General features: G+C 43.5%; 1 protein-coding gene across 2 annotated transcripts in view; it reads right to left on the reverse strand.

Moving 5' to 3' along the window:
- The window catches only part of RIT2 (Ras like without CAAX 2), a 259,864-nt gene that overhangs the window by 172,347 nt on the left and 60,240 nt on the right, over positions 1–27,277 (reverse strand). For both annotated transcript variants that reach the window (XM_080973684.1, XM_080973683.1), the window contains exons 2-3: positions 19,851–19,907; positions 117–190 (exon numbers count right to left, since the gene is read on the reverse strand). In XM_080973684.1, the coding sequence (XP_080829810.1) occupies positions 117–190; positions 19,851–19,907 (131 nt within the window). The remainder of the gene's footprint in view (positions 1–116; positions 191–19,850; positions 19,908–27,277) is intronic.

A 27,277-nucleotide genomic window follows, 5' to 3' on the forward strand; every position in this document is an offset into this window, starting at 1 on the left:
ACACACACACACACACACGTATATGTAGGCTTCCCTTATTTTTTCAGTATCCTCACGCACACTCTGTGGCAACTTTCATTGGCAGCTCAAATTGTCCAGGCAGAGAAACTACTCACTTGTCCAGCAGTGTCCAGAATGTCCAAATAAGCAGGCTCATCATCTATACGTACTTGTGTTTTATAAGCATCCTCTGCAAGGGGAGAAGCATAAGAGAAAGGAAATAAACCATATAAGCAGGACTGCAGGGATTCTAAGCTAAAGGAAGAAAAAAGACAAAGTTGGGCAGCAATGCAACTTTAATTTCTGCAACGAGAAAGGAATAATTCTGCAACATGCATGAATCACAGAAATTTCCTTGCATAATTCATTATTCTTATGTTATTGGAGGTGGGGGGGTATGTGCCCTACAGCATCCTATAGATAAGACTCCTATAGAGTCTTTTCAAAAGTGCCCTCCTCTTGCTGCCTACAGAATGCTCTCCCCAGTGAGGCTGATTTGTCATCTTTTATTATTTGTTTATTAAGTTTATATACCGCCATTCATAGGAATATCACAGGGCAGCTCACAACATAAAAATATAAAATGAGAAGACGGAATGCATAATAAAAACAAGCACAAGGACAAGAACAAAAACAAACCAATAATCCTGGGGTCAAGATACTGCTCTATTTCAAATGTTTGATGAGATGAGATGTTCTTTTATGCCTGGCTGATTATCTCTGATATTTTTTCTGCTGGGGTGTTGTGGTTTTCATAGAACTCTATGAACCTAGAAAGCTGCCTTGAGTCACACTATTGTCCCAACTTGCTCCATATTGGCTAACGTGGCTGGCAGAGGCTCTCCAGGATTCCTAGACTGATCATATTCCAAGCCCTACCTGATACCAGACTTTGAACCTGGGACCATCTGCATGCGAAGTAGATACTCCACCAATGAGCTACGGACCTTTCCTAAGCAGCTGGTGAAGGTTGAACATTTGATCTGTGGAGAGGAGGAAGGTGTGCTTCATGTCTCATTGGCTGAAAAGCAGCTGGGGAGGGTCAGCTTTGGTTGTTAATATTTAAATAAAACCTTTAAAAGTTTGCTTCCTCAGTCTATTACTTTTTCGGTTTAGCAAATTGGCTTTTATGCATGCATAACATTAAAAAGAATTCCACATAAACTGTTGCCTTCCCCCCATAGTGGTAGGCTGCTGTCTTCCAAGTGGAAAATAAGCACCAGCTAATATTTGTATAGATTATTTTGCTCCACTGTATATTTCACGCCCCGTCTTGTTATTCATATTTTCTTGTTAAGGTTAAATGGAGCCGAAGCGTCGGACAATATTTATACTGCAACATGGGCTGCAAATTATCTCTGTTGTTTAATTAAACAACAATGCAAGACAGACGGTGTGTTTATGGTGATGGATGGTCTGCCTCGCTTGCGCAGTGAGCTGTGAGGCGAGGAGAAGGGCCAGGAGTTCCCAACAACGTGCCTGAGAAAGACCATTTATCAGCAGGAACATATGGACAGTCAGGTCCTATGTTACAATCCAAACTAGCCCTTTGCACCTAAAAGCCCATCACTTGGGCTGCCTGATATTTGGTATCCCCAGACTGCCCCTGCACCTTTAATCTATCCTGCTCATACACCTCTCTCAGACTTAAATATGAGAAGTTGTCTTTATTTATCCTCTTCGAGATCAAAGGAGCTAGACTAGTTACTTAGATTCAAACTAGAAACATTTATATCCCAATTCTGTACCTCCTACAATCAACAACTTTGCTATTTTATTACCTACAAGCATCTATGTGTGTGTGTGTGTGACTGCAACAAGTAAAATCTACTCTCCAACCAGTATTTACTAGCTAAATGCTCCTTATTCTGCATGCAAAAGGGTTTCAATAGTTAATTGGCCCTGTTACCCCCATGCATTAAAAAAAATCATGAAAACTGAACTTAAAACTGGAAATACAAGGAACTGAGAGAAACCATTTTTGGTGGAGTAGCCCATCTCTAACCATAGCTGATTGGTCCCATCACCTCCTGGCAAATAGAAGGGGAAGAAATGGAGGCAGTGAGAGATTTTATTTTCTTGGGCACCATGATCACTGCAGATGGTGACAGCAGTCACGAAATTAAAATACGCCTGCTTCTTGGGAGAAAAGCAATGACAAACCTAGACAGCATCTTAAAAAGCAGAGACATCACCTTGCCGACAAAGGTCCGTATAGTTAAAGCTATGGTTTTCCCAGTAGTGATGTATGGAAGTGAGAGCTGGACCATAAAGAAGGTTGATGGCTGAAGAATTGATGCTTTTGAATTATGGTGCTGGAGGAAACTCTTGAGAGTCCCATGGACTGCAAGAAGATCAAAACTATCCATTCTGAAGGAAATAAGCCCTGAGTGCTCACTGGAAGGACAGATCCTGAAGCTGAGGCTCCAATACTTTGGCCACCTCATGAGAAGAGAAGACTCCCTGGAGAAGACCCTGATGTTGGGAAAGATGGAGGGCACAAGGAGAAGGGGATGACAGAGGATGAGATGGTTGGACAGTGTTCTTGAAACTACCAGCATGAGTTTGACCAAACTGTGGGAGGCAGTGGAAGACAGGAGTGCCTGGTGTGCTCTGGTCCACGGGGTCATGAAGAGTCGGACACGACTAAACAACAACAACACAGCACATAGTTAAAACTATGGGACTTGTTCCTACAGGAGACAATTAAGGCCAACTTAGATGGATTTTAAAGAGCAAGGGCCAAATTCATGGAAGATAAGGCCATTGATGGCCACTAATTCTGACGCCTATGCTCTGCCTCCACAGCAAGAAGCAATATGCTTCTGAATACCAGTTGCTGGAAACCACAAAGGGAAAGGGGAGTCCTAATTTTGGACTTCCCAGAGGCATCTGGTTGGCCAGAGAAGGCTATTCGTATGCTAGATCAGTTCATAATCTTTGGGAAGGAGTGGTTTGGATGTGGTGATACAGCAAATGACCAGATTTCTTTGAATTGGCCTCTGATAATTTCCAACAGCCTTTGCGATTTATTCCAATATATCTTGAATCATTAAGCAAATTGATCCTCATTACTGTTATGGCAACTATATAAATGCAAATCAAGCTTGGCATGGGAATGTCTTTCTCTCTGCTATCTATGTATTTTTGTATTTACTTTTACTGCTCAATGGCTCCGAAGTTAATTCCCTTTGAAAAGCAAATTGTACCATTGGATATTATATTAAAATTAATTAAGTCCTTGAAATTCAATAGGTACTACACACAGCTGAAGTACTTAAGTCACCGATAAGGAAACAATACACATGCAAATAAATAAAACAAATTACCAGTAATAAAATAAAAATACTGACACTGCTCTAATTCTAAATCTTCCCCCTATATTGCAGAGGTCTGGCATGCTCAACTTCTTTCAGTAGGCCTTACAAGACATTCTCCTATTCTGTTTTCTTTCTAAATGTGTCAAGCAGATTTCACACATTTGAAGTACATTTCTGGAGAGTTTCAGTTGTGGTTTCAGTGCTGGTCTTAACCCATAAAGACTTATGCAGCTCAGGACCTCAGTTGTTGATGGAAAGCATCTCTCATCATGAATCTACCCATCTCCCAAGATCAACATATGAAGTCCTTGTCTAGAGAGTTGTAGGAAGAGAGGCTCTTTTCCGTTGTAGCCCATCTGTGGAATACTCTCCCTGATAAGGCCTGATAAGGCCATGATCATATTTTCTGCACCAAGTTAAAATGTTCTTCTACTCACATGCATTTGATGGGATGTAACTGGCTGGTTTTCTAAATACAGCATTATCCTAATTGATTATTCCTGAAGATTTGTCATTCTATGAGGAAGGGAGTTTTGTTTTAATGCACAGTGAATATTGCTGTTCCTTTGCTTTTAAGCTTTGTAGATTGTCGTGAGATAACTTGAATTCCCCCCTTTAAAAAAAGGAAGCGATGCAATGTAAGATCCAACACGACAGTTGTGGTTGTGGAAGTTTGTTGTGTAACAGGTTGTGTAACAAGAAAGTATCAGATCTACAGTAATCTTTCAAATCATTGGGCCATTCTGGTTTCCTGCGACTCCTGTTGCATAAGCCATTCATTCCACTAGTGCACCTCTAAGGGACTTTAACTTAGTACTGCTTTGAGTTCCCCTCAATAATAGTGGGTACCAGAATGCAAATCTGCAGTTGATCTCTTCAAAAAACAAAAATCCAAGCCTTGAATTCTTACTTGAGCTCAGCTGTATCTTTAAAAAATGAACCTAAAAATTAAAGAATGGATCAGAGGCAACCCTAAGGGTCCCTCTTTGGCCACAGCCATGCTGTCTCCCCTAGACATTTCAATAGCTGAGGCTGGCATCTCCCAAAATTTCTCTCTCTCTCTCTGGACTCAGCTATACAGCTGTAAATAAAATGTTTTAAGTGTGTTTTAAGTGCAATATACAATGTGACACTAGATGGCGATGGTAAACCTTATTGAAAATTCAATGTATAATAATAATAATAATAATAATAATAATAATAATAATAATAATTAATAATAATAATAATAATAATTTATTTATACCCTGCCCATCTCCCTGGGTTTCTCCAGCCACTCTGGGCGGCTTCCAACAGAATATTAAAATACAATAACCTATTAAACATTAAAAGCTTCCCTAAACAGGGCTGCCTTCAGGCATCTTCTAAAAATTTGGTTGTTGTTTTTCTCTTTGACATCTGGTGGGAGGGCATTCCACAGGGCGAGTGCCACTACCGAGAAGGCCCTCTGCCTGGTTCCCTGTAACTTGGCTTCTCGCAGTGAGGGAACAACCAGAAGGCCCTCGGAGCTGGACCTCAGTGTCCAGGCTGAACGATGGGGGTGGAGACGCTCCTTCAGGTATATAGTGGTGCCCCGCAAGACGAATGCCTCGCAAGACGAAAAACTCGCTAGACGAAAGAGTTTTCCGTTTTTTGAGTCATTCCGCAAGACGAATTTCCCTATGGGCTTGCTTCGCAAGATGAAACGTCTTGCGAGTTCTTGCGAGTTTGTTTCCTTTTTCTTAAAGCCGCTAAGCCGTTAATAGCCGCTAAGCCGCTAAGCCGTTAATAGCCGCTAAGCCGCTAAGCCGCTAAGCCACTAATAGCCGCTAAGCCGCTAAATAGCCGTGCTTCGCAAGACGAAAAAACCGCAAGACGAAGAGACTCGCGGATCGGATTAATTTTGTCTTGCGAGGCACCACTGTACTGGACTGAGGCGATTTAGGGCTTTAAAGGTCAGCACCAATACTTTGAATTGTGCTCAGAAACGTACTGCATTTTCAGAACGTTTTTTATATGTGTGTAGATACCACCTCTGCCTCATTGGATGGGTCATCTTCAGCAGGGCCGTCTTACTAATAGACACTAGGGGTGCAGGGCACCCAGGCGCCAGGCTCTCAGGGGCGCCAGGTCAAGAGTCCGGGGCCTGAGAGTTTAGTCAGGGGAAGAGCCCATCCATCGGTCAGAGCACCGAGGCAGGCTCTTCTGCTCGGGCGGCTCTGCGCCACAAGTTCGGGGGTGACCGAGCCAGCGAGACACTGAGGCGGCTGGCTAGCTCCGCCCTCCTGCACGCCTGGGACTGGGCAACCATGGGGAGGGGGGCACTGGGTGGATCTTTGCACCCCAGCACTGCATATGCTTAAGACAGCCCTGCCAGGGTCATTTCCCAAATACTTCTGGGCAATTGGATACATACCATGATGCAGGGAGTATTGCAGTTCAGGACATGGTCCTCCTTCAAGGCCTTCTGGTCTCAAGCCAGGGCTGGCCCATGCCTCCCCACAGCTTGGAAGAAGGATGTCCTTCCATTTCTCATCTTCCTTAAGAAGCAGGGGTTAGCAGTTAAGAAGGAGCATCTCCACCCCCCACCGTTCAGCCCGGACACTGAGATCCAGCACCGAGGGCCTTCTGGCGGTTCCTTCATTGTGAGACGTGAGGTTACAGGGAACTTCTCGGTAGTGGTTACAGAGGGTAGAGGTTACAGAGGGCCTTCTCGGTAGTGGCACCCGCCCTGTGGAACGCCCTCCCATCAGATGTCAAGGAAATAAGCAGCTATCTTCTCTTTAAAAGACATCTGAAGGCAGCCTTGTTTAGGGAAGTTTTTAATATTTAATGCTGTATTGTTTTTAACACTTGATTGGAAGCCGCACAGAGTGGCTGGGGAAACTCAGCCAGATGGGCGGGGTATAAATAGTAAATTATTATTATTACCATGACCTTGCATGTGGCTGCAAACACCTTCTGGGGGCTCTCCAACCCATGTGAGCATTTTCATATATGCAGGCTATTCGAGGGATGGTCCAGGAGTCACCCATCAGTCCCAAACACCAGGAGACCTATTACATATGATCTAAAAGTTATATGGAAAGCACTGGGCTTCATCTGCCGGTCAAAATCCTCCTTAAACTGTGGTGCCCAGAACGTGGCACTGGACTCCAGGTGGGATCTGACAAAAGCAGACTAGATTGATGCTATTATTCCCCTTGCTTCTGCCAGTGAGATGCTGAGGCAGCCGGCCAGCTCCACCCTCCTGCACACCTGGGACAGGGCAACCTGGGGAGGGGGGTGCCGGACGGATCTTTGCACCCTGGTGCTGCATATGCTTAAGACAGCCCTGGTCTTCAGGGAGAAAGGAGAGAAATGTCTATTTACTTTTTATTTTCACACAAGCTGGAAACACCTCTCAGTGTAAGCATAGGCTTTAATTGATCTCCCTGAAATGATAGTAAGTGAATCATTGCCACCTTAATCTCCACTCAGTAGCAAAATCACAGGGTCAAAAGTGGAAAGAAATTGCTACCTGCTATTCTGGTGCAGAGGGGGAACTGGTTCTGATTAACTAGGAAAGCCTTGCTCACGCACACACCTTTGAAGTGAATGACACTTTTTTTCGCCCTGTTTCAGCGGAAATGCAGCTCTAAAAAGATTAATTATTATTATTAATGTCTGCGTGGCAAGTGGGTTCATACTGTGTATGTTAGAAATGACTCATGTTTTATGCGGAAGGGGGTGCCTTCTGAAGTCTTTCCTTTTGCTTTGAAGAGTGTCTTGCAACGAGTTTAGATCCCTTCTGCTTGCTATGGGTGTCGACAAATTGGAACAGGTTCAGAGGAAGACTACAAAAATGGGGGGATGGTCCTATAAGGAAAGACTGAAAGGGATCTGTTTAGCCCAGAAAAGTGAAGATTGTGGGTGGGGAGTCATGACTGGGAATGGGTGAGGCAGTCAGTTTCGGTTCATTTTGCCTTCTGTCCCCGTCCCCCCCCCCCCCCCGATTTTCAGTTCTCCACATTTTCCCAAAAAGGCCTCCTGAAAATTCACCATTGTTTTAGCGCAAGATCACTCACCACCTAGGCGTGGTGGCATTGTGGGATGGTGAAGGCTTCCTAGGGACCTGGCAAGGGAGTTCCAGGGATTGGAGTCCTACCTGAGCAGGTAGAATGGGCATAATGCCCCCTCTATTAGATAGGGATGCGGGTGACGCTGTGGTTTAAACCACAGAGCCTAGGACTTGCTGGTCAGAAGGTCAGCAGTTCGAATCCCCGCGACGGGGTGAGCTCCCCTTGCTCGGTCCCTGCTCCTGCCAACCTAGCAGTTTGAAAGCACATCAAGTTGCAAGTAGATTAATAGGTACCGCTCTGGCGGGAAGGTAAACAACACTTCCGTGTGCTGCTCTGGTTTGCCAGAAGCGGCTTAGTTATGCTGGCCACATGACCCGGAAGCTGTACGCCAGCTCCCTCGGCCAATAAAGCGAGATGAGCGCCACAACCCCAGAGTCAGTCACGACTGGACTTAATGGTCAGGGGTCATAGAATCATAGAGTTGGTCCCTTTACCTTTTTTTCTATTAGGTGCCAGAACCAAACCTGCCGGCCTTACTGACCAATTGGTGAGGGCAGGCCTGACAGAGCAGATAGGCTTCCCTCAGGTTCCTGGTTCATTTAAGCAACCTAGACCTGGACCCTTTACCTGTTTCTTCCTCGTCGAGTTGCCTATGTCCATATGCCCTGTTGGGGCCCGAGACTGATAGCACCCCCCAGGCAACAATCTCTGCAGGGGTCCCCCAATTTAATGTAAGTTTTTGGAAATCCTGCTGTCAGATTGACCCATGGTGCCACTTCTGGCAAGTTGGCCGGAAGTTAATGATTATCCAAACCTCTTTCATTTGTAACCTATAAAGTTGTGGCCTGTATCAATTCAAAGTCATTGTATGTCAGGCATCCCCACACTCGGTCCTCCAAATGGTTTGGGACTACAACTCCCATCATCCTTAGCTAACAGGACCAGTGGTCAGGGATGATGGGAATTGTAGTCCCAAAACATCTGGAGGACCGAGTTTGGGGATGCCTGTTGTATTGTATCCTTATTCTACAACAGGCATCCCCAAACTTGGCCTAGATGTTTTGGGACTACAACTCCCATCATCCCTAGCTAACATGACCAGTGGTCAGGGATATGGGAATTATAGTCCCAAAACATCTGGAGGACCGAGTTTGGGGATGGGTCAGAGGAGGAAGTACATAGCTTTGGCTTGCAATCGCTTTCCTAATACAGTGGTACCTCGGGTTAAGTACTTAATTTGTTCCAGAGGTCTGTTCTTAACCTGAAACTGTTCTTAACCTGAAGCACCACTTTAGCTAATGGGGCCTCCTGCTGCTGCCGTTCTCATCCTGAAGCAAAGTTCTTAACCCGAGGTACTATTTCTGGGTTAGCAGAGTCTGTAACCTGAAGCGTATGTATCCTGAGGTACCACTGTACACCGTTTCTTGTATGCGGTTTTGCCTAATATAAATTTTCCTTCTTCCTCTCTTTCTTTCTTTTTTGCAATGCTTTCATCGTTCAGAATCAAAATACTTTGGCTCAGTTCTTTAGTTCTCACAGAAACAGAGCCTGGCAACATGGCAATTTATTTTCACATATTCTCACCCAGTTTCCTTCAGCACTTTCGTATTCCTTCCCCTCCTCCCTCCGCTTTCTCCCTTGTCTTCTCTTCTGTTGAAATTAGATTGGAAGCCCCCACAGACCAGGGACCTTTAACTTGCTTCTGTTACAGTAAGGAGTCGTATGCATCAAAGGGGTGTGTTTGTGTTTGTGTGAACAACAAATAACTCCACAAGATTCTATAGCAGTAGGGAGACAACATGGGTGCTCCCAGCAGCATCTTCGACAAAGATCGCCTTCTAAAAACCTTTCTGGGTAAGAACATGATACAAGAAGTGACCTGCTGGACCAGGTCAAGTGGCGGTCCACTGCAGAATTTTGTGTCCAGTCAGATGCCTCCAGATAGCACACAGGCAGGGCAGAAAAAGTAGCAACCCTCTCTCAGTTGAAAGGAGGGTGCGGGGGTGCGGTCTGCCCCAGGTGTCATGCCTAGGGGTGGTGACAAAATTCCCCTGGGCAGATCGGTGCACGCGCACCCCCAGCGGGCAGTTTTTCACGATTGGCGCTATCATCATTGTGAAAATCCACCCGCTGATCATGCAAATACACCCGGTGATCAGCCTGGCACCCCCCCCCCGGCAGGCAGTGCTCGCATTCCTGGCGGGCAGTTTTATGTGATCAGTGGTCAGATTTTTGTGGTCAGTGCTAGCACCCCTGGCTGGCAGTGCTGACCCAGTTTTATGTGATCGTTGGTTGGATTTGTGCTATCTGTGGCCATATCTGTTTCGTGGCCAACCCTCCCTTAAACAAAAGCTCAACAACTTTGGGCAACATTCCCAAAAATTGCAATGTGGGGCGGGGGTGTGACAAAAACAAGCTGGGCAATTGGTTGCTCTCTCTTTTTTCTGAGGATCTCCTAACTTTTAGAAAACGCTTGCAGATTATTCTAAAGCAACTTTTTTTTGGCTTGAGAATTCTTGGGTAGCTGAATCTCCTGCCTAAGGGCCTCCATTGCTCTTCCTGATGGCTCTACTGTCCAAGATGGTTGGGCTGCAGGCCACTTTCCTTTGTGCTGGTTGGATGGCAGCTTAATGGATTCTCCATGTTCAGAGGCACTACGTCCCCAGATGTTACGCTAGGGAAAACCAACAGAATGGTACACCCACACCACCTTTATACTCCATACACCTTAGATTTATTAGCATTTATTTATAAAAGTATTTATATACAGTTAAATCACAAAACATAGCTAAGCAGTTTATTTCTTGGCAGTGAGTTCTGGAAGACCTGCTCCTTGCCTTGCAGACCACCTGGCATGAGAGGAAGGGCCCAGACTGACTCCAACTACAAAAGCTGAGGCTGCTGAACAGACTCTTGGGTTGGGGAATTGTTTGGGGGTTTTCATTGGGTGGGGGTGGGGTTGTTGCTGTTATGGGTATTAATCTTTTGTATCTTTATTTTCAGTCTTATGATTTATGTGGAAATTGTTTAATTGGTTATGTACTTTTTGATGTTTTATTTATTGTTTATGACTATTTTGGTTATGTTTGTAATTATATATATATATTTCCATATTGTAAGTTGTCTTGAGCATGGCTCGAACTATGGAAAGGCAGCATACAAATAAAATTATGTATGTATGCATCTACAACATGAAAGGATAAAAAAACATACAATAAAAACCATTTAAAAATTAAAAGTAAAAAAAGCTTTAAAATAAGCATCAACAAGCCATTGTTGGACATGTACTCTTCATTGCCTATATAGGCCTGGCAGAATAGAAAAGCTTTTAGCAGGCATTTATAAGTTGGCACAAGGGACGCGGGTGGCGCTGTGGGTTAAACCACAGAGCCTATGACTTGCCAATCAGAAGGTCGGCGGTTCAAATCCCCGCGACTGGATGAGCTCCCATTGCTCAGTACCTGCTCCTGACCACCTAGCAGTTCGAAAGCATGTCAAAGTGCAAGTAGATAAATAGGTACCACTCCGGCAGGAAGGTAAATGGCGTTTCTGTGCACTGCTCTGGTTCGCCAGAAGCGGCTTAGTCATGCTGGCCATATGACCCAGAAGCTGTACATTGGCTCCCTCGGCCAATAAAGTGAGATGAGCACCGCAACCCCAGAGTCGTCCGCGACTGGACCTAATGGTCAGGGGTCCCTTTACTCTTTACCTTTACAAGTTAGCACAGAATTTGTATTGACAGAGTTTTGTGCATAATTGGGCTTGCCAGGAACATGTTTTGCCAGCCACTTCTGGAAGCAGGATCCTGGGCATTTGGACTGATCCAGCAAGGTGATGTCTCTAGCCTTCTTAGGAAAAGGCATGCAGGGCCGATGCATGTGAGAGGATAATGGGAAATACTGGAATGCCTCATGTTTGCAAGGTACACCTTGAAGGTGTGCAGTGCGCCGACTGATGTAAAATACCCTGTGCATTAAAAAGCTTGGTGCCTGTGATTAACGGTGACACTTGATGGTGTGTATCTCTTGCGCTCCACTGGCTTTCCCTTTCCTTAAGCTCTTCAGGCATGAGTGATCAGTGCTGACATGCAATTGTATTTCTGAGCCAAGAGGGACTGGCTAAGTGCCCCAAAGGAAAGTTACCAATTAACCCCTAACCTTGGAGTAGTGGTATTGGAAGTGAGTCTGGAAAGGGAGAGAGGAAGATAGAGAGCTGCACAAAGAAGAGAGAGAGAGAGAGAGGAATGTGCAAAGCCTCCTCTATTGTTTCCACAAATATTTCCCTGTTGTCAAAAGGTGACATTGCATTGATAATTCAGGACAATTATCCGGGCAGAGGAGAGAGGATCAGCTGGTTCACAAGGACAAAACACTCCACTTTGTTCGATCCTAACAGTAATGTGCATTTCCCCCCATTCATTGCCAGAGCAATCTCATAAATGTTTATTTAGAAGTAGGGATCTAATAGTTCTCTGCTTCTCTCTGCTTATCATTCCCCCCTGCCTTTACCAACATTTGCACATCCATTTGGGTGACTGACTGAAAATCCACCAGCATTTTAGTGCTAATTACGTGTTTGTATGTTAAATTAATATACACATTTTTGCAAAACAATTTCCTCAAACATTATGCATCTTTGTATGTTCTTTACACAAACAAATGCATTTTATGCATGCTTTACCCTAGCCTATGAATTTTTGCAGTGCAAAATTCGGACCAATGTGAATTTCTAAGAGGGGCTATATTTTGGTCCACATACCGGTTCAGAAAGTATAAATAATGTAGGTTCCTCTTTAAATGTGAACGAAACAAAATTTGTCCATCAAATTTGGAGGTTCTTAAGCAGAGATTGTAGGGTCATCTGTGATGGTCCCTTCCAACTCTACAATTCTATGATTCTGTGATTATGCATTTGTGTATGTTGTTTTCACTAATTTTCTATTAATTTAACTGGTACATTTCTGTACACAATACTTGGCTGGAGAACTGCATTTCAAAATTTGGAGAAGTCAATATTTTGAAGGATGGCTTCGTTTTGGTTTGCATATTGTTTTGAATCAGGTAAGTCTGTCTTTAAATGCAGACTGAATCACATTCTTCTGCCATCCCTACCACTCAAAAAACTTGTTCTCTTCCTGGCCAAAATATTGTGAAATTTTAGAACAAGTTGGTGATAAACTAAAATTGCAGAGCTTCGACAAATTAAAAACTAAAGTTCGAGATTGGCTGCATTATTATCAAATAAGGGAGGTTTTTAATTTAGACAAAAAGATTGGTTTCCAGGAGGAAAAATCTAAACTGGAAACGGAATTGTTAGAGCCTAAAACTAAAAATCTGTCAAGAATGTATAATTTGCTGTTGAAATGGAATACACAGGATGAAATGGTCAAATCTGCTATGATTAAATGGGCGCAAGATGTTGGGCATAACATTATGTTTGCTGACTGGGAACGGTTATGGACCACAGGTATGAAATTTACGGCCTGTAACGCCTTAAGAGAAAATATAATGAAAATGATTTACAGGTGGTACTTAACCCCAGTCAAGCTAGCAAAAATTTATCATCTGCCTGATAATAAATGTTGGAAATGTAAAGAAAATGAAGGTACTTTCTTCCACCTTTGGTGGACGTGCCCAAAGATCAAGGCCTTCTGGGAAATGATATATAATGAATTAAAAAAGGTATTGAAATATACTTTCTTGAAGAAACCAGAGGCCTTCCTCTTGGGCATGGTCGGTCAATTGGTGCGAAGGGAAGACAGGAATTTTTTTATGTATGCGACAGCAGCAGCAAGAATACTCATTGGGAAATACTGGAAGACACAAGAATTGCCTACCCGAGAAGAATGGCAGAGAAAAGTGATAGACTATATGGAACTGGCTGAGATGACCGGCAGAATTCGAGATCAAGAAGAAGGGTCGATGGAAGAAGATTGGAAAAAATTTAAAACATATCTTCAGAAATACTGTAATATAAAAGAATGTTAGAAAAGGTTGGAGAAGAATATTAGACCGTATTGGCAGACAGAGTATAATGGAATAAGTAAATATGAAGTGTAAAATAAAAGATAGAGGAGAATTAAATATTTTTGAATGTTAAAATAAGCAAATGAAAAGAAGGTTAGAAGGATTTGCTGGAGATACGATTTGAATTAGAATACAAAGCAGAGAAGTGAGAGGAAGTCACGGAAATAAGTAAATGGGAAAACGGTTTTAATGGTTTAAGTTGAATTTTTCTTTTGTTATTTTTTACTGTGATTTTCTGTCTTGTGTATTTTTCTTTGTATTGTGTGTGTTTTTTTTTTGTAGGATGTATGTGATTTGTTTTTCTTTTTTACTTTTTTCTTTTTCTGTAATCTTAAAATTTGAATAAATATTTTTTTTTTAAAAAAAAAAACTTGTTCTCTTCCAGGTGCCCACTAAATGTCATTGCGTGCCATCAGTCCCATCTGGCATGACCAATAATCAGGAATAGGGGAAGCTGCAGTCTATCAACATCCAGAGGATCACAGGCTATCCATCCCTGTGCCATTATGTTAAAGGGTGGCTCACAGAATGTCCCTGTGAATACAGAATACAGCAATAAAAACATTCACCACTTGGACATCTGTATTCACCCCCTCCCAAAGCAGACTTACTTTCTTTTTTTTCCTTCTGGCAATCTCCATTCTTCCAGCTTCTAGAGAACTGGAACACATCCCAGAGGAATACTGAGAGCACATCATTTCCATGTTTCAGATTCCAAAAGTCTTTGAAGATGGCCTCCAATATCATTCTTCTCATGACCCTGACTCCAAGTGCTTCTCAAGAGGCAGAACCCCCTGACATGTTATTGTTGCTTAAAATTAGCTGGCTGCTTTGCTGTCTAATCTTTATGCCACCTGACTTTCATGGATTTGGTTTGAGATCAGTTACATGGCTGTTGAGCATCTTGGCACCCACCCAGTTTGTTCCCTCCTTCTCCTCCTCCTCCTCCTCCTCTCTCCATCTCTCTAGCTACACTAACGCCCAGCAACATTGCCAAGTAACTGCTCTGAGTGCAAAATCATTAGTTCTCCATTTGTTCGGGAAGAAAATTGTTTCTGCCGGTGCTGGGAAATTGTTTCCCCATTGCCATTAAATAGGAAATGTACAATGGAAATCATTTCATTTTCTTCCAGGGATGTCCTCTGGAATTGTCGCCACATATGGTTTAGCAAGTCAAGCAAGGAACGTTTTTCTTCCAAGACCACCTCTCCTTCAAAATTATGATTCTGCTAAATGATGCAGTTGGGCCAGGGATTCTTAATGAGGCACATCATTGAAAATCTGTTGTGAAAATACATGCTTATTTGGGTGAAAACAATGGCCCATCTAACAATATTGTTGACTCTAACAAGTGTAGTTGCTACTGGGCAATAGGCCAAAAGAGAATAACATCACCACATTTCCTCAAAGAAATTCAAGAAATACATTGTTCTCCCCCCCCCCGCCCCCCAATTTTATTCATTTCATAACTTTTAGACATCACTTGATTGTTAAAAAAAGACCCTCAAAGCAGCTTACAAATAAGATAAAATAATATAATTGTCAATAAGAAAAATTAACAATAATTTAAGACTTTCAGATAGTTAAAATAACAATAGACCAGGGGTCAGCAAACTACGTTCTGCGGACTGGATATGGCGCGCCGGTTTAGCTCTGCACAGGGACTGACTGAGTGGGCAGCAATGGCTTCCTATTGGCTACAGGATAGGACTTCCAGGACGCAGCCAGGGCCAATAGGAAGCCACAGATGCCTCCTCCCCGCCGCCATGGCTCCGAAAGCCAGTGGGGTAAGAGCGGTGGGTGATCTGGCCCTCTGGTGGAAAAGTTTGCCTACCCCTGCAATAGACTAAAAGCAGATGGAAACTCGCATCAACTTTCTAAATGTCTGGGTATGCAGGTGCTGCCACGCTAAAATATCTATTTCTTACTAATGTGGAAGACATATTATTATGTGGCACCTGAAACGATGACAGTTCTTCAAACTGAAGTGTTTGAGTGGGCATATGTTAATAATAATTATTATTATAATTAAAACTTGATTTGATTGCCCTTCACCGATGGGTAAGGCAATCTCGCTTTACTTCAGTATCACCTATGGAACGCAACAGGACTAACTTCTGAGTAGGCATGGCTAGGACTCAGGGATAGGCATAAGAAAAACTGGACCTGTCATTGGTAGATAGAGAGAGTTGGTGCACATAGGTTAATAGATACCCTTAATCTCCAAGAGTGGCTCAGACTGTTACATGAGTTCCAGCAATCTTTTCCGAATTTATGCAAATAAACCCTAATGCAGTATTCAAAACCCCACGCAAAATTGGAGAGAACATGCAAAGGAAGCTTATGCAAATGAGCCTGCTTTGCATAATTCCAATCACAGATTTTTGTCTGTGATCCCAAATTTCGGATGTTTTGCTACAGAGAGTTGGCTCAATGGTTATATTTGAGAGACAGGCAGACAGGCAGGCAGGCAGGCAACTGGGGACCAGTAGATGGAAGCATTAGTCATGTTTTTGGCAATGCAAAACTAAAAATAAACAAACACCACCAATCTGAATTGCTTTCTGAAAATACACTGATCTGAAAAAATATGCTAAAATAAATGTACAGAAGTCAACATATTTCTTCTTTGTGGGGAAAACGCTTTAAGATTAGGCTGTCGTCTCATACAAAATTCTGGTATCTGGGCAGGTGCTGGGATGGACAGCCTGAGCCCTATATCAGATCTAGGGGTGGAACTGGAGGATTTTTCAGCAATTTGCTATGAGCCTAGAAGCAGAGCCTAGGAATATTTGGAATAGTTGCAGGCAGAGCCCAGAATCTGGAAGCAAACACAGAGATTAACCCCAGGACAAATTCATGTAGTCACCTAAAGTAAACAACAGCTCCTTGACAGGGACAACCTGATCACATTAACTCATGCATAGCCTGGACTACTGAAATACACGTTATGTGGGGCTGCCCTGGGGTCTGGTCTGGAAGCTTCAGCTACTGCAGAATGCCCTGGCTAGACTGGTGATGGGAACAACCACCAGTAGTGTTAAATAACCTGCACTGGCTTCCCATCTGATACTGGGTCATGTTCATGGTTCTTGTACCAGTGTCAAGGCTGCTGGACAACTTAGGCCCAGGGTATCTTAAAGACCACCTTGCCCTGTATGTTCCAACTGATCACTAAGATCATCTGGGGGAGATCTAATACTGGTCCTCCATGGCCTAGAAACATTACTTGTGTCAATGAGAGTTGTGACTCCAGCCTAGTGGACCCAACTTTATGGAACTACAGTCAACATCCTTGCCAAAATTTAGATGTCAGGTTAAAATGATTTTACATCAAGAGGCCTTTGCATCATGAATGCTGCCCCAATGACGTTTTAATCTAAGTTTTAAACTCTGTGCTAACCAATTAACTAAACATTTTCAGTATTATTATTATTATTATTATTATTATTATTAAATTTGTATGCTGCCCTTCATCTGTAGATCTCAAGGAGATTCGCAACACAAAAATACAAGATAAAAGCACAAAATACATAACAAGCACCACACGCAACAACTCCCTTCCTTTCACACCATCCCACAAACACATTTGAAAGGTTATAGGATGTTAATCAGCCCAAGGCCTGGTTGTAGCAGAACGATTTCGCCTGGCACCTAAAGGTGTATAATGAAGGTGACAAGAAAGCCTCTCTGGTGAGAGCATTCCACAAATGGGGAGCCACCACAGAAAAGGCCCATTCCTGTGTTGCCACCCTCCAGACTCCTTGTGGAGTGAGCACATGAAGAAGGGCCTCAGAGGATGTTCACAGGATCCAGGTAGGTTCATATGGAGAGAGGTGGTCCTTGAGGCATTGCGGTCCTGAGCCCCAAACTAGCTTAAGGGGGTTGTCTTAGCCTCTCTACTTTTCTGTCAACTAGTGCAAAAGCAAAATCTCCACCCCACACCCCACCAGTTGTCTGGGTGTTCTGTTCTCAATGAGCCTTTCTTTCCTGCAGATCTGAAGTGTGAAAGATGAGGAAATGGTTAAAGCTCAAAGAAAACGGAGTGCAGCAAACTTCTGTCTTTCATTCTCTTAAAGCCATCTCCTTTTATAGCCAGATAAATGTTTGCTCTCAGCCATCTGTCAGCACCGAATGCTCAGCAATGTTAATCCAAAGTGATGAATGTGCCCTGTGGACATCCAGAAGGGTACCTCTGGGGTCATTACTCACTCTTCCCTTTTAAAGGTGATACTAGGAATTTATAACAATGCCCACCATCTTTGGGATCAAGCAAAAGGACCTGATGGACAGTGACATCCGATGTTGCTGTTGCCACAGAATGCTGTTGCAGCAGCAATTGCAAACCAATAATTCAGAGGACTCAAAAGACACAGGGTTACAATTTGGTCTGGCCTTTCCTTGATAGCATTGTGGGGAAGGCTGGAAAAACATATCACATTTCTAGAGGAGTACAGAGCGGGAAAGGAGACACAATACGGGAAATGGCTCAGGATTCATCTTCCTGAGAATCATAACAAACAAGCAGGTTTCTAGTCCTTATTATGGTTGCAAATATATATTTGGAAGCTTGGGGATGGGGCTCTGGTGCTCTCAACAACTCCTGGCCTGAATAAATTAATGACTTACGAAAGAAAGAAAAACAGTTTCTGTTATGGAATGGAAGTTAAATTCTCAGTGCTGACATTACACACAGGCTGGAAAATTCAGCTTTCTTAGGTGTAGGATCTAGATTGTTTACATGAAAAATTATAAGCTTCCTCCCCACTTGACCTTGACCAAGCTTTAAATAAAAAAATGTTTTTGCCAACGGGCTTTAAAAAGTCAACGGGCTTTAAAAAGAGATTCAGATACTCAGAGAAGGACTATTCCAAACCGTTTCATTCAGTCTTTTATGAATGACTTGCAGTGTTTCTGTTGGTCAAACTGTGAGCTAGTATGTATACAGAAGTTTCATCCTTTTTGCTGGCAGTTCACACTTAGTAGATACATCAGAGGTTGCCCTCAAGGAGCCCATGGGCTCAGTGGTGTAATTGAAGTCTTCCCCTGGTGCCGACAAAGTCTCTGACGCACCACACCATTGCCTCTTGGGTCATGCAAGAGGTGGTGAGCGTGGTTACCCTGTTCTCCTTTGAAAAGTACATAGAGCTGAAGAAGGAAGTGGCAAGAGAGTCACCCTTTCCAACTTCCTCTTTAATCCCTATGTGCTTTTCAAGGCTTCTTCTAGATATGACTTTTACATAGGTCCTTAGGAAATGGGAAGTGTTTGCATGGATGTGCTCTAGCTCCTTTTCTGTTTGAGGGGGAGCAAATCTGAGGGGAAGAGGGAGAGAAATTGCCAGAGCAGGTGGTGCCAATAGTACTCGCTCAACAATCCAAATGTGCCCACAGGCCTAAAATGCCTGCCTCCCCTTGATAAACACAAAAACGCTGGATTCTGAAACACCAACTTGAAAGCTAATTTTACTGCTAGGCATTCCCGAAATCCCCGGCCAAGTAACTGCCATTTTGAATTTTTGAAGGTTTCACAAAGTTCACATTGGAAACCTTGCCTATTGAACCTTTCCAGTATTCAGGCTGCACACAGGTGTTGGTAACAAACTGCTTTACTTAACTGGGTTATATACAGCTCCCTGGCAGGACCCTAAAATAAGGTCTAAGCTGAGAAGGAAGAGCATGGAGTCTGAGTCACACACAGCAGCATACCCAGGGGTTGGCCGGGTTTGTCCCTGCCAAGGATGCAGGCCTGGGAGGTACACAAAAATTGTGCCTTTCCACTTTGGCTCAGAGTGACTAGGAGCCCATCCGCTAACACGCTCCTTGGACTGCTCCTCTACTGCCCTGGACAGCTGGGTGCCTTTGTGGAGAAATCTGGTTTGGAGCACAAAAGGTGTTGAAAAGCAAGCTTTTAAAGTTTCTGGCCCATGGCTTTGAAGAGTGCAAGGGAGCTTAGATATGCCTCTGCTCATACATAAAGGGACTGTGCAGTTAATTCTAACACAATGGCCATGAATCATTTCAACCAGGGCTATAGCTTTTCATTTGCATCATTAGCAGATTAATCAACTAAAAGTTGAGTTCAAAAAACACTGGGTACCAATATGCTAGCATGGTCATGATCACGGTCCCCTTCCCCTATTTTTCAAGGCTATTTTATTTCCAGTGTGTTCATGATGTACTAAACAACAAGGAAATCCTAAAGGGAGCCATTTCTTCAAACCACATGTAGTAGCTTTGGTTTATCATGCTGCAGGCAATCTTGTGCTCCCTTCAGAATTTCGAACATGGAAATGATATTCAGGTGCCGATTTATATGCAAATGTATTTCCATTTAATTGGTTAATTAATGAGTCACTTGGATAAAGGGGATGCAATCAATGAGAAACCTTTTCAGCAGTTAGAAGCCCAATTTCTCATTGCTCCACGGCCCAAAGTGCTGGTGTAAGAAAGAGGGTTTAACTTACCTATGGTGGGATCATGGTAGTCGGGGAACCGGTGGCTGATAAACTGCATTGTCATCGCTGGGGAAACAGAAAGAGATGGAAATGATGAGTCAATGATTAGCAGCTGTGATACGCAGCTCAGAAAAACCAAAACCAAGTAGTTTGCATTTCTGAATAACTGAAAAACAGAGTGCAGCCCTATGCAGGGATGGAGTTTGAAATATACTCAGAGTCGCAAAGTGATTTCATGCTCTTTATTCAGCTCATAGTGGTGAGGAGGAATGAATAAATGTCCCCTCACAGTATCTGCTTTATATACATTATTTACACAATGGGCTGCACATGATTGGCTAATTCTGGAATTCTACTGTAAGCCAATCAGGTTGTGGATTCACTTCTATCTGGAGCAGGATTGGGTGGTTCCTGCCAACCAATCATACTGCTGCATTGTTCTAGGACCAATCAGACTGCTGCATTTTGGATCCTATTGTTCTAGGACCAATCAGACTGCTACAGTTTGGATCCTATTCAACTCAGTACATAACACCCCTCCCCTCTAAGTTCCAGTCCTGCCCGGGAGGTCGCATTCATAGTCCTCAAGGTATGCCGGCGGCCTACGTGTGCGTTGTGGCCTGGGGTGTTCCCTGGTCCGGGCTCCGGGTTCTGGCTCGTGTTCCAAGGATGCTGGCTGTGATGCGGCTGTTTGGTCTGGTGCAACCGGCTCGCTCAGTCGTGGTTCTGGTTCCGGTGTCCTTTCGGCCTCACGGGTCCTCTCTGTATTTACTGATTCTGCCTCTCCTGCTGGCCCCTCCTGCTCTATGGGCCTCACTGCCCCGCTGTTCCCTTGGGACTCCTCTGACCTGTCCTCCTCCTGGTTTTCTCCCGGGAATCGTCGCCGTATCTGGTCGCAGTGGCGGCGCCAGCATTGCCCCCCATCCGTTAGCACCTCGTACGACACGGGGCCAGTGACCCTGGTGATTGTGGCGGGTACCCATGCTGGGCCTGCCCCAAAATTCTTTGCGTACACTGGGTCCTGGGCCTCGAAGGTCCGGGGGTTCCTGCCTTCCCCCACCACTATCTCATCCTGAGCTCTATCGGGGTGAAGGCGGTCCAATCTGATTGCAAGGCGCCGACCCATTAGTAGTTCAGCGGGGCTCCGGCCAGTCGTTGAGCTGGGGGTGCTGTGCTGTGCTAGAAGGAATGTGGCAAGGCGGTACTCCCAGTCCCCTTGCGTCATGCGGCGAAGGGTGTCCTTGGTGGTCCGCACCATGCGTTCTGCTTGGCCATTGGTGGCAGGGTGGAACGGCGCCGAACGGATGTGGCGGATGGCGTTCTGCGCTGTGAAGGTTTGGAATTCTCCTGACGTAAATGCAGTCCCGTTGTCTGAGACGAGAGTGTCAGGGAGCCCGTGGGTTGCAAACAGCCTGCGTAGTACCCGGATGGCTGCGGACGTGGAAGTGGACGGTACCAGTGCGACTTCCAGCCATTTGGTGTAGGAGTCCACCACTATGAAGAATGTTTTCCCCTGAAAGGGGCCAGCGAAATCCACATGCAGGCGTGACCATGGTGCTCGGGCGGACTCCCAGGACTGGACTGGGGCCCTTGGGGGATCTGGGCGGGATTCTTGGCAGGCCTGGCAGTGTTTGACCCAGGCCTCTATCTCTCCATCGATCCCCGGCCACCACACATAACTCCTGGCAAGGGCCTTCATTCTTACTACCCCTGGATGTGTCTCGTGTAGGGCTGTGAGAACCCTTTTGCAGAGGGGCTGGGGAACAACGACTCTGCTTCCCCATAACAGGCACCCCTTGTGGGCCGACAGTTCATGTCAACTCAGTACATAACAGAGTTTTTTTGAAAATCTCAATGGCAGATTTTTTAAAAAATTCCTGACTCACACCTTGACCTTGATAAGAAGTGAGTTATATTCCCTCCTCAGCTCTGCACTTCGTTAATATATTTGTTATTGTACACATTTGTTTTCCTACAGTGCATGCTCTAGTTATCTCCCACTTGGACTACTGAAATGCACTCTACTTGGGGCTGCCTTTGAAGGTGACTCGGAAACTGCAATTAATCCAGAATGCAGCAGCTAGACTGGTGACTGGAAGTGGCTGCCGAGACCATATAACACTGGTCCTGAAAGATCTTCATTGGCTCCCAGTATGTTTCCAAGCACAATTCAAAGTGTTGGTGCTGACCTTTAACGTCCTAAACAGCCTTGATCCTGTATACCTGAAGGAGCGTCTCCACCCCCATCATCCAGCCCGGATATTGAGGTCCAGCACCGAGGGCCTTCTGGCAGTTCCCTCACTGCAAGAAGTGAAGTTACAGGGAACCAGGCAGAGGGCCTTCTCGGTAGTGACGACTGCCCTGTGGAACGCCCTCCCAGCAGATGTCAAGGCAATAAACAACTATTTTATTTTTAAAAGACAACTGAAGGCGGCCCTGTTTAGGGAAGTTTTTAATGTCTGATGCTGTATTGTTTTTAATATTTGGTTGGCAGCTGCCCAGAGGGGCTGGGGAAACCCAGCAGATGGGCAGGGTATAAATAATAAATTATTATTATTATAAAGTGACCAGCACACATACATATTTCATGAATATCCATAAGTTGTCCAGACTGGAAATGAAAGAAAGTTGCAGACAAAATCTTCAGCCTAATGCTTCTCACTCCTGTTTTCAGTAACCCACAATACTGTATACTAGACTAGTGATGTTATGCAACCTCTGGAGCTGATTGGCTCAACTGACTGATGGGTATGATGATGTGGAATAGCCATGGATGTTCTAAATGGTCAGGAAGACAAGGGGGCCAGAATGTTTGCAATCCAGTTTCTACCAGAAAATAGAGGTGGGGAGAAACTAGGGTTCCAGGTGGAGAAATCGAAATTAGAAACAGAATTGCTAGAACCGAAGATTAAGGTACTTTCAAGGATGTATAACTTGCTGTTGAAATGGAATACACAAGACGAAACGGTTAAATCGGCTATGATAAGGTGGGCACAGGACATTGGGCACAATATCATGTTTGAGGACTGGGAGAGGTTGTGGAGTAATGGATTGAAATTTACTGCATGTAACGCTCTGAAAGAAAATGTAATGAAAATGATTTATAGATGGTATATGACCCCAGTCAAACTTGCCAAAATTTACCACCTGTCTGATAATAAGTGTTGGAAATGCAAAGAGTGTGAGGGAACGTTCTTCCACCTCTGGTGGACTTGCCCTAAAGTGAAGGCGTTCTGGGAAATGATTTATAATGAACTGAAAAAGGTATTTAAATATACCTTCACTAATAAACCAGAGGCTTTCCTTTTGGGTATTGTCGGCCAAGGGGTGGCAAAGAAGGACCAGACATTTTTTATGTATGCAACAACAGCAGCAAGGATACTTCTCGCAAAACATTGGAAAACTCAAGATCTACCCACACTGGAAGAATGGCAGATACAACTGATAGACTACATGGAACTGGCTGAAATGACCGGCAGAATCCGTGACCTGGGAGAAGAGAGGATTGAGGAGGACTGGAAGAAATTTAAGAACTATTTACAAAAGTATTGTAATTTGAGTGAATGCTAAATAAGATGCTAGATCAAAATAACTGAGCACCACTAAATTTAGAAGTTTTTAAGAAAATAAGTAAGACTGTGAAATTTAGCTCCTTCTGAGAATTATAAGATTATGAAATATAGAAGGGATATAAGAATTTAAATAAGATGATAAATTGCTGACAAAATGTTACAACGATGAAAGTGGGAGCGGGAGATGTGAGGAAGTCCAAAGAAAATGTGAAAATATGTTAAGATCAATGTCATATTGCTTATTATGTTTATTTTTATTGTAAAACCTAATAAATTGCTTTAAAAAAAAAAAGAAAATAGAGGTGGGGGAATAATTTCTCTAGGATTGAGAACTTACACAGGTCCCAGAGTACAGGTGAGGAACCTTCTCCCCAACCCCTGCCAACCCCTATTCACTCAGGTAATCTGTTAGGGGCAAAAGGTTCACAGAGGACAGAGTCAACACCAAAAGCCACCTACGCAGGGAGTTCCAAAGTGTAGGTACTGTCACGCTGGATTCTCTGCATTAGCAGAACAAACATCACATGGCATTGGGGAAAGCACCAGTTCTGCATTTTATTAATAGTTTTGGATTGTTACTGTAACGATAATAAATTAAAAACCTTAAAAACAGACTGATGCAGAAATCTTGCCTTCAACAGATGTCACAGAGAAGAGCAAGTACAGTGGTACCTCGGGTTAAGAACTTAATTCATTCTGGAGGTCCGTTCTTAACCTGAAACTATTCTTAACCTGAGATACCACTTTAGCTAATGGGGCCTCCCGCTGTGGCCACACAATTTCTGTTCTCATCCTGAAGCAAAGTTCTTAACCCAAGGTACTCCTTCCGGGTTAGCGGAGTCTGTAACCTGAAGCGTCTGCAACCTGAAGCGTCTGTAACCCAAGGTACCACTGTATAGTTTATTTTTCAAGGACTTTGTTTCCTGATGTTGGAATACATGGGCCTTTGGCCTAATTCAGAAGCATTCTTCTTATGTTCTTAGATTCAGCTAAGCATATTATTGACTTGTCTACCTTCCCTTAACTAAAATACAGTGGTACCTTGGTTCTCAAACAACTTGGAACCCAAACATTGCAAACCTGGAAGTGTTCCAGTTTGTGAACTTTTTACAGAAGCTGAACGTGCTCCGTTTTGAGTGCCAGACTTCTCTTTTGAGTGTTACACTGAGGTCTGTCTGTTCTTGCTATTTATTTTGCGTTTTTGTGGCCCTTTTTTTTGTTTGTTTTTGCGACTATGTGGAACCCACTTCAGCTACTGATTGATTGTGTGACTGCATTATATTGTTTATTACTTGCATTTTATGGATCAATGGTCTCGTTAGATAGTAAAATCCATGTTAAATTGATGTTTTAGGGGTTGACTGGAACGGATTAATCCATTTTGCATTACTTTCTATGGGAAAGCGCCCCTTGGTTTTGGAATGCTTTGGTTTTGGAACCAACTTCCGGAACGGATTAAGTTTGAGAACCAAGGTACCACTGTATTAGTTAATTTCACCATTTTTCCAAATGCACAGAAATTCCAATCACCCCTGCAGCTGGTGTGGTACAGTCCATTCTATCATCGTGGAGAACCTACCATTCATTCATCCCTCTGCAGGCCTCAGATGCCAGCAGGGCAAGACTATGAATATACAAGACTGTCGCTGCCTACTCACATCATTCAAAATGCATCTCATCTGTCTTCTTAGCTTTATTGCTGTCCCTTGTAGCACAACCCGCCCCCTTGCAATCAATAAAAATCCAGGTAGCATGGAGTGCTCACAAAGCGCGCGTCGTTCAGCCTTTTGGTAGCCATCATTTATTATATATATGCACACGGTTATTGCGCCAAGTCTTTCTGATAGGAAATCAATGGGCAGGAGAAGAATCATCACAAACTGCAGAGAAGTCCATCAGAAAGTTAAGGCATGAACTCCCACCTGGCTGCCCACGAGCACACTTGATACATTTTCTAAAAGTGAAGGGAACGCAACAGGGATTTCAACCCCAGAGCATCCCCAAAGTCGGTAGCTGTGATTGTTTAGAAGATCACAAAGCTCTGGTGTCTAGGAGGCAAAAGCAGTGAGGATCCCAAAGCATTTTGTGCATTTCATTTTTTAAAAAGCAGCATTGGCTTGAACAGTTTATTTATTCTATTTTATTTTAATGTTTTCAGGCTGCCTTTCTGGGCAAAGCCCTCCCGATATGGCTTGCAGAGCAGGGAGAGCAAGCAAAAAGCAGTTACAAAATTCAGTAAAATACAATTCAATGAAAGACCATCATTTTAAATAGCAGTTAAAAAACATATATCCCGCAATCCGGCTCAATGTTCATTTTTTAAAAAATAAAAATAAAAAATCCAATGAAACCATCAGGAATTACGTGATTTAAAACCAGTAATAATATAGCCGTTTAATAATCAGAAATTGATTATTATTTACAGCTGAAAGTAACTCAAAACTTTTGATTTTTTGAGGGATGTTTAAAAGCTGTGAGGATTCTAACAGCTAAGAAGGCAGCTGTCTGAGGAATAACTGTCCTCTCCTCCTGGCCTAGATATTGTCACAGGATCTAATCTGGGTGTGGGAAGGAGAAGAGTTGGTGTTCTTTCTCAAGGTATAACAACCAAAACCATCACTGGCCACTGGATGTTTATGTAAGCCCTTCTGAGAGGCTAAAAGGTGACGAGTGCAATGAATAAATAAATCCCTGAACTGTACAAGGGGCAACTGTGGGACCACCATTGAGAAGACCTGTCCCATATGTTCCCCAATCAGCATTAATTTGCACAAAAAAGCATTCTCCCTTTCTTCTTTTTTAATATAAAGAAATATAAGAAAAATTGCAACCATCTAAATGACATAAAAACAAAAGTTGATCCATTCTTACTACAACATGGATTACATAAAAACTAGATCTTCCTCTTTTTGATATACTCTAATTAAATATAACTTTCTGCAAAATTGCGTATTTTGATATGAATCACTAGAATGTTTTTAAAAATGCAACCAATCTACTGTGAATTCATCCCATCTTTGATTTCTTTCTTCCATTCTAATCAAATGTGTTAATCCCCCCCCCCATTAAATCTGATACAAAGGATCCAAATAACCCTATTAAGAATATTTCTTCAAGGGGTGGAGGGTTGCTTTGCCCAAAAAGAGCGCATTCACTCTTATCTATATTCCAAATCCAGAACACTGTACACCATTCTGGAAATCCATTTGCATGTCTCTATGGACATATGCATCCTATCCCTGAATAACAAATGCTATGGACATAATGATCTGGGTCTCCACACCCTTTATGTGGGCTTCCCAAAGGCAACTTGAAGACTACTCCTGAAAATAGGATGGTGGATTAGACTGATGCTTAGATTCTGATTGTTGCAGGTAATTCCTTAACATAATTCCTTAACAGGTAAACATACATGGCTGGACATTCACATTTGCAGCATAATATTTTGCAACTTCGTGGCAACTGAAATTCCTTGCACAATGTGTCATGAAATTGCTACAGGAACAAATTGAGAATTGTGCTTCTGTAATTGGCAACAGCATCTTAAAAAGTGGCATCTTAAAAATCTGAGACATCACCTTGCCTACAAAGGTCCGTATTGTTAAAGCTGTGGTTTTCCCAGTAGTGATATATGGAAGTAGGAGCTGGACCATAAAGAAGGCTGATCGCCGAAGAATTGATGCTTTTGAATTATGGTGCTGGAGGAGACTCTTGAGAGTCCCATGGACTGCAAGAAGATCAAACCTATCCATTCTGAAGGAAATCAGACCTGAGTGCTCACTGGAAGGTCAGATCCTGAAGCTGAGGCTCCAATACTTTGGCCACCTCATGAGAAGAGAAGACTCCCTGGAAAAGACCCTGGTG

This window comes from Podarcis pityusensis, assembly GCF_964106645.2.
Source record: "Podarcis pityusensis genome assembly, chromosome: 11".
NCBI lineage: Eukaryota > Metazoa > Chordata > Lepidosauria > Squamata > Lacertidae > Podarcis > Podarcis pityusensis.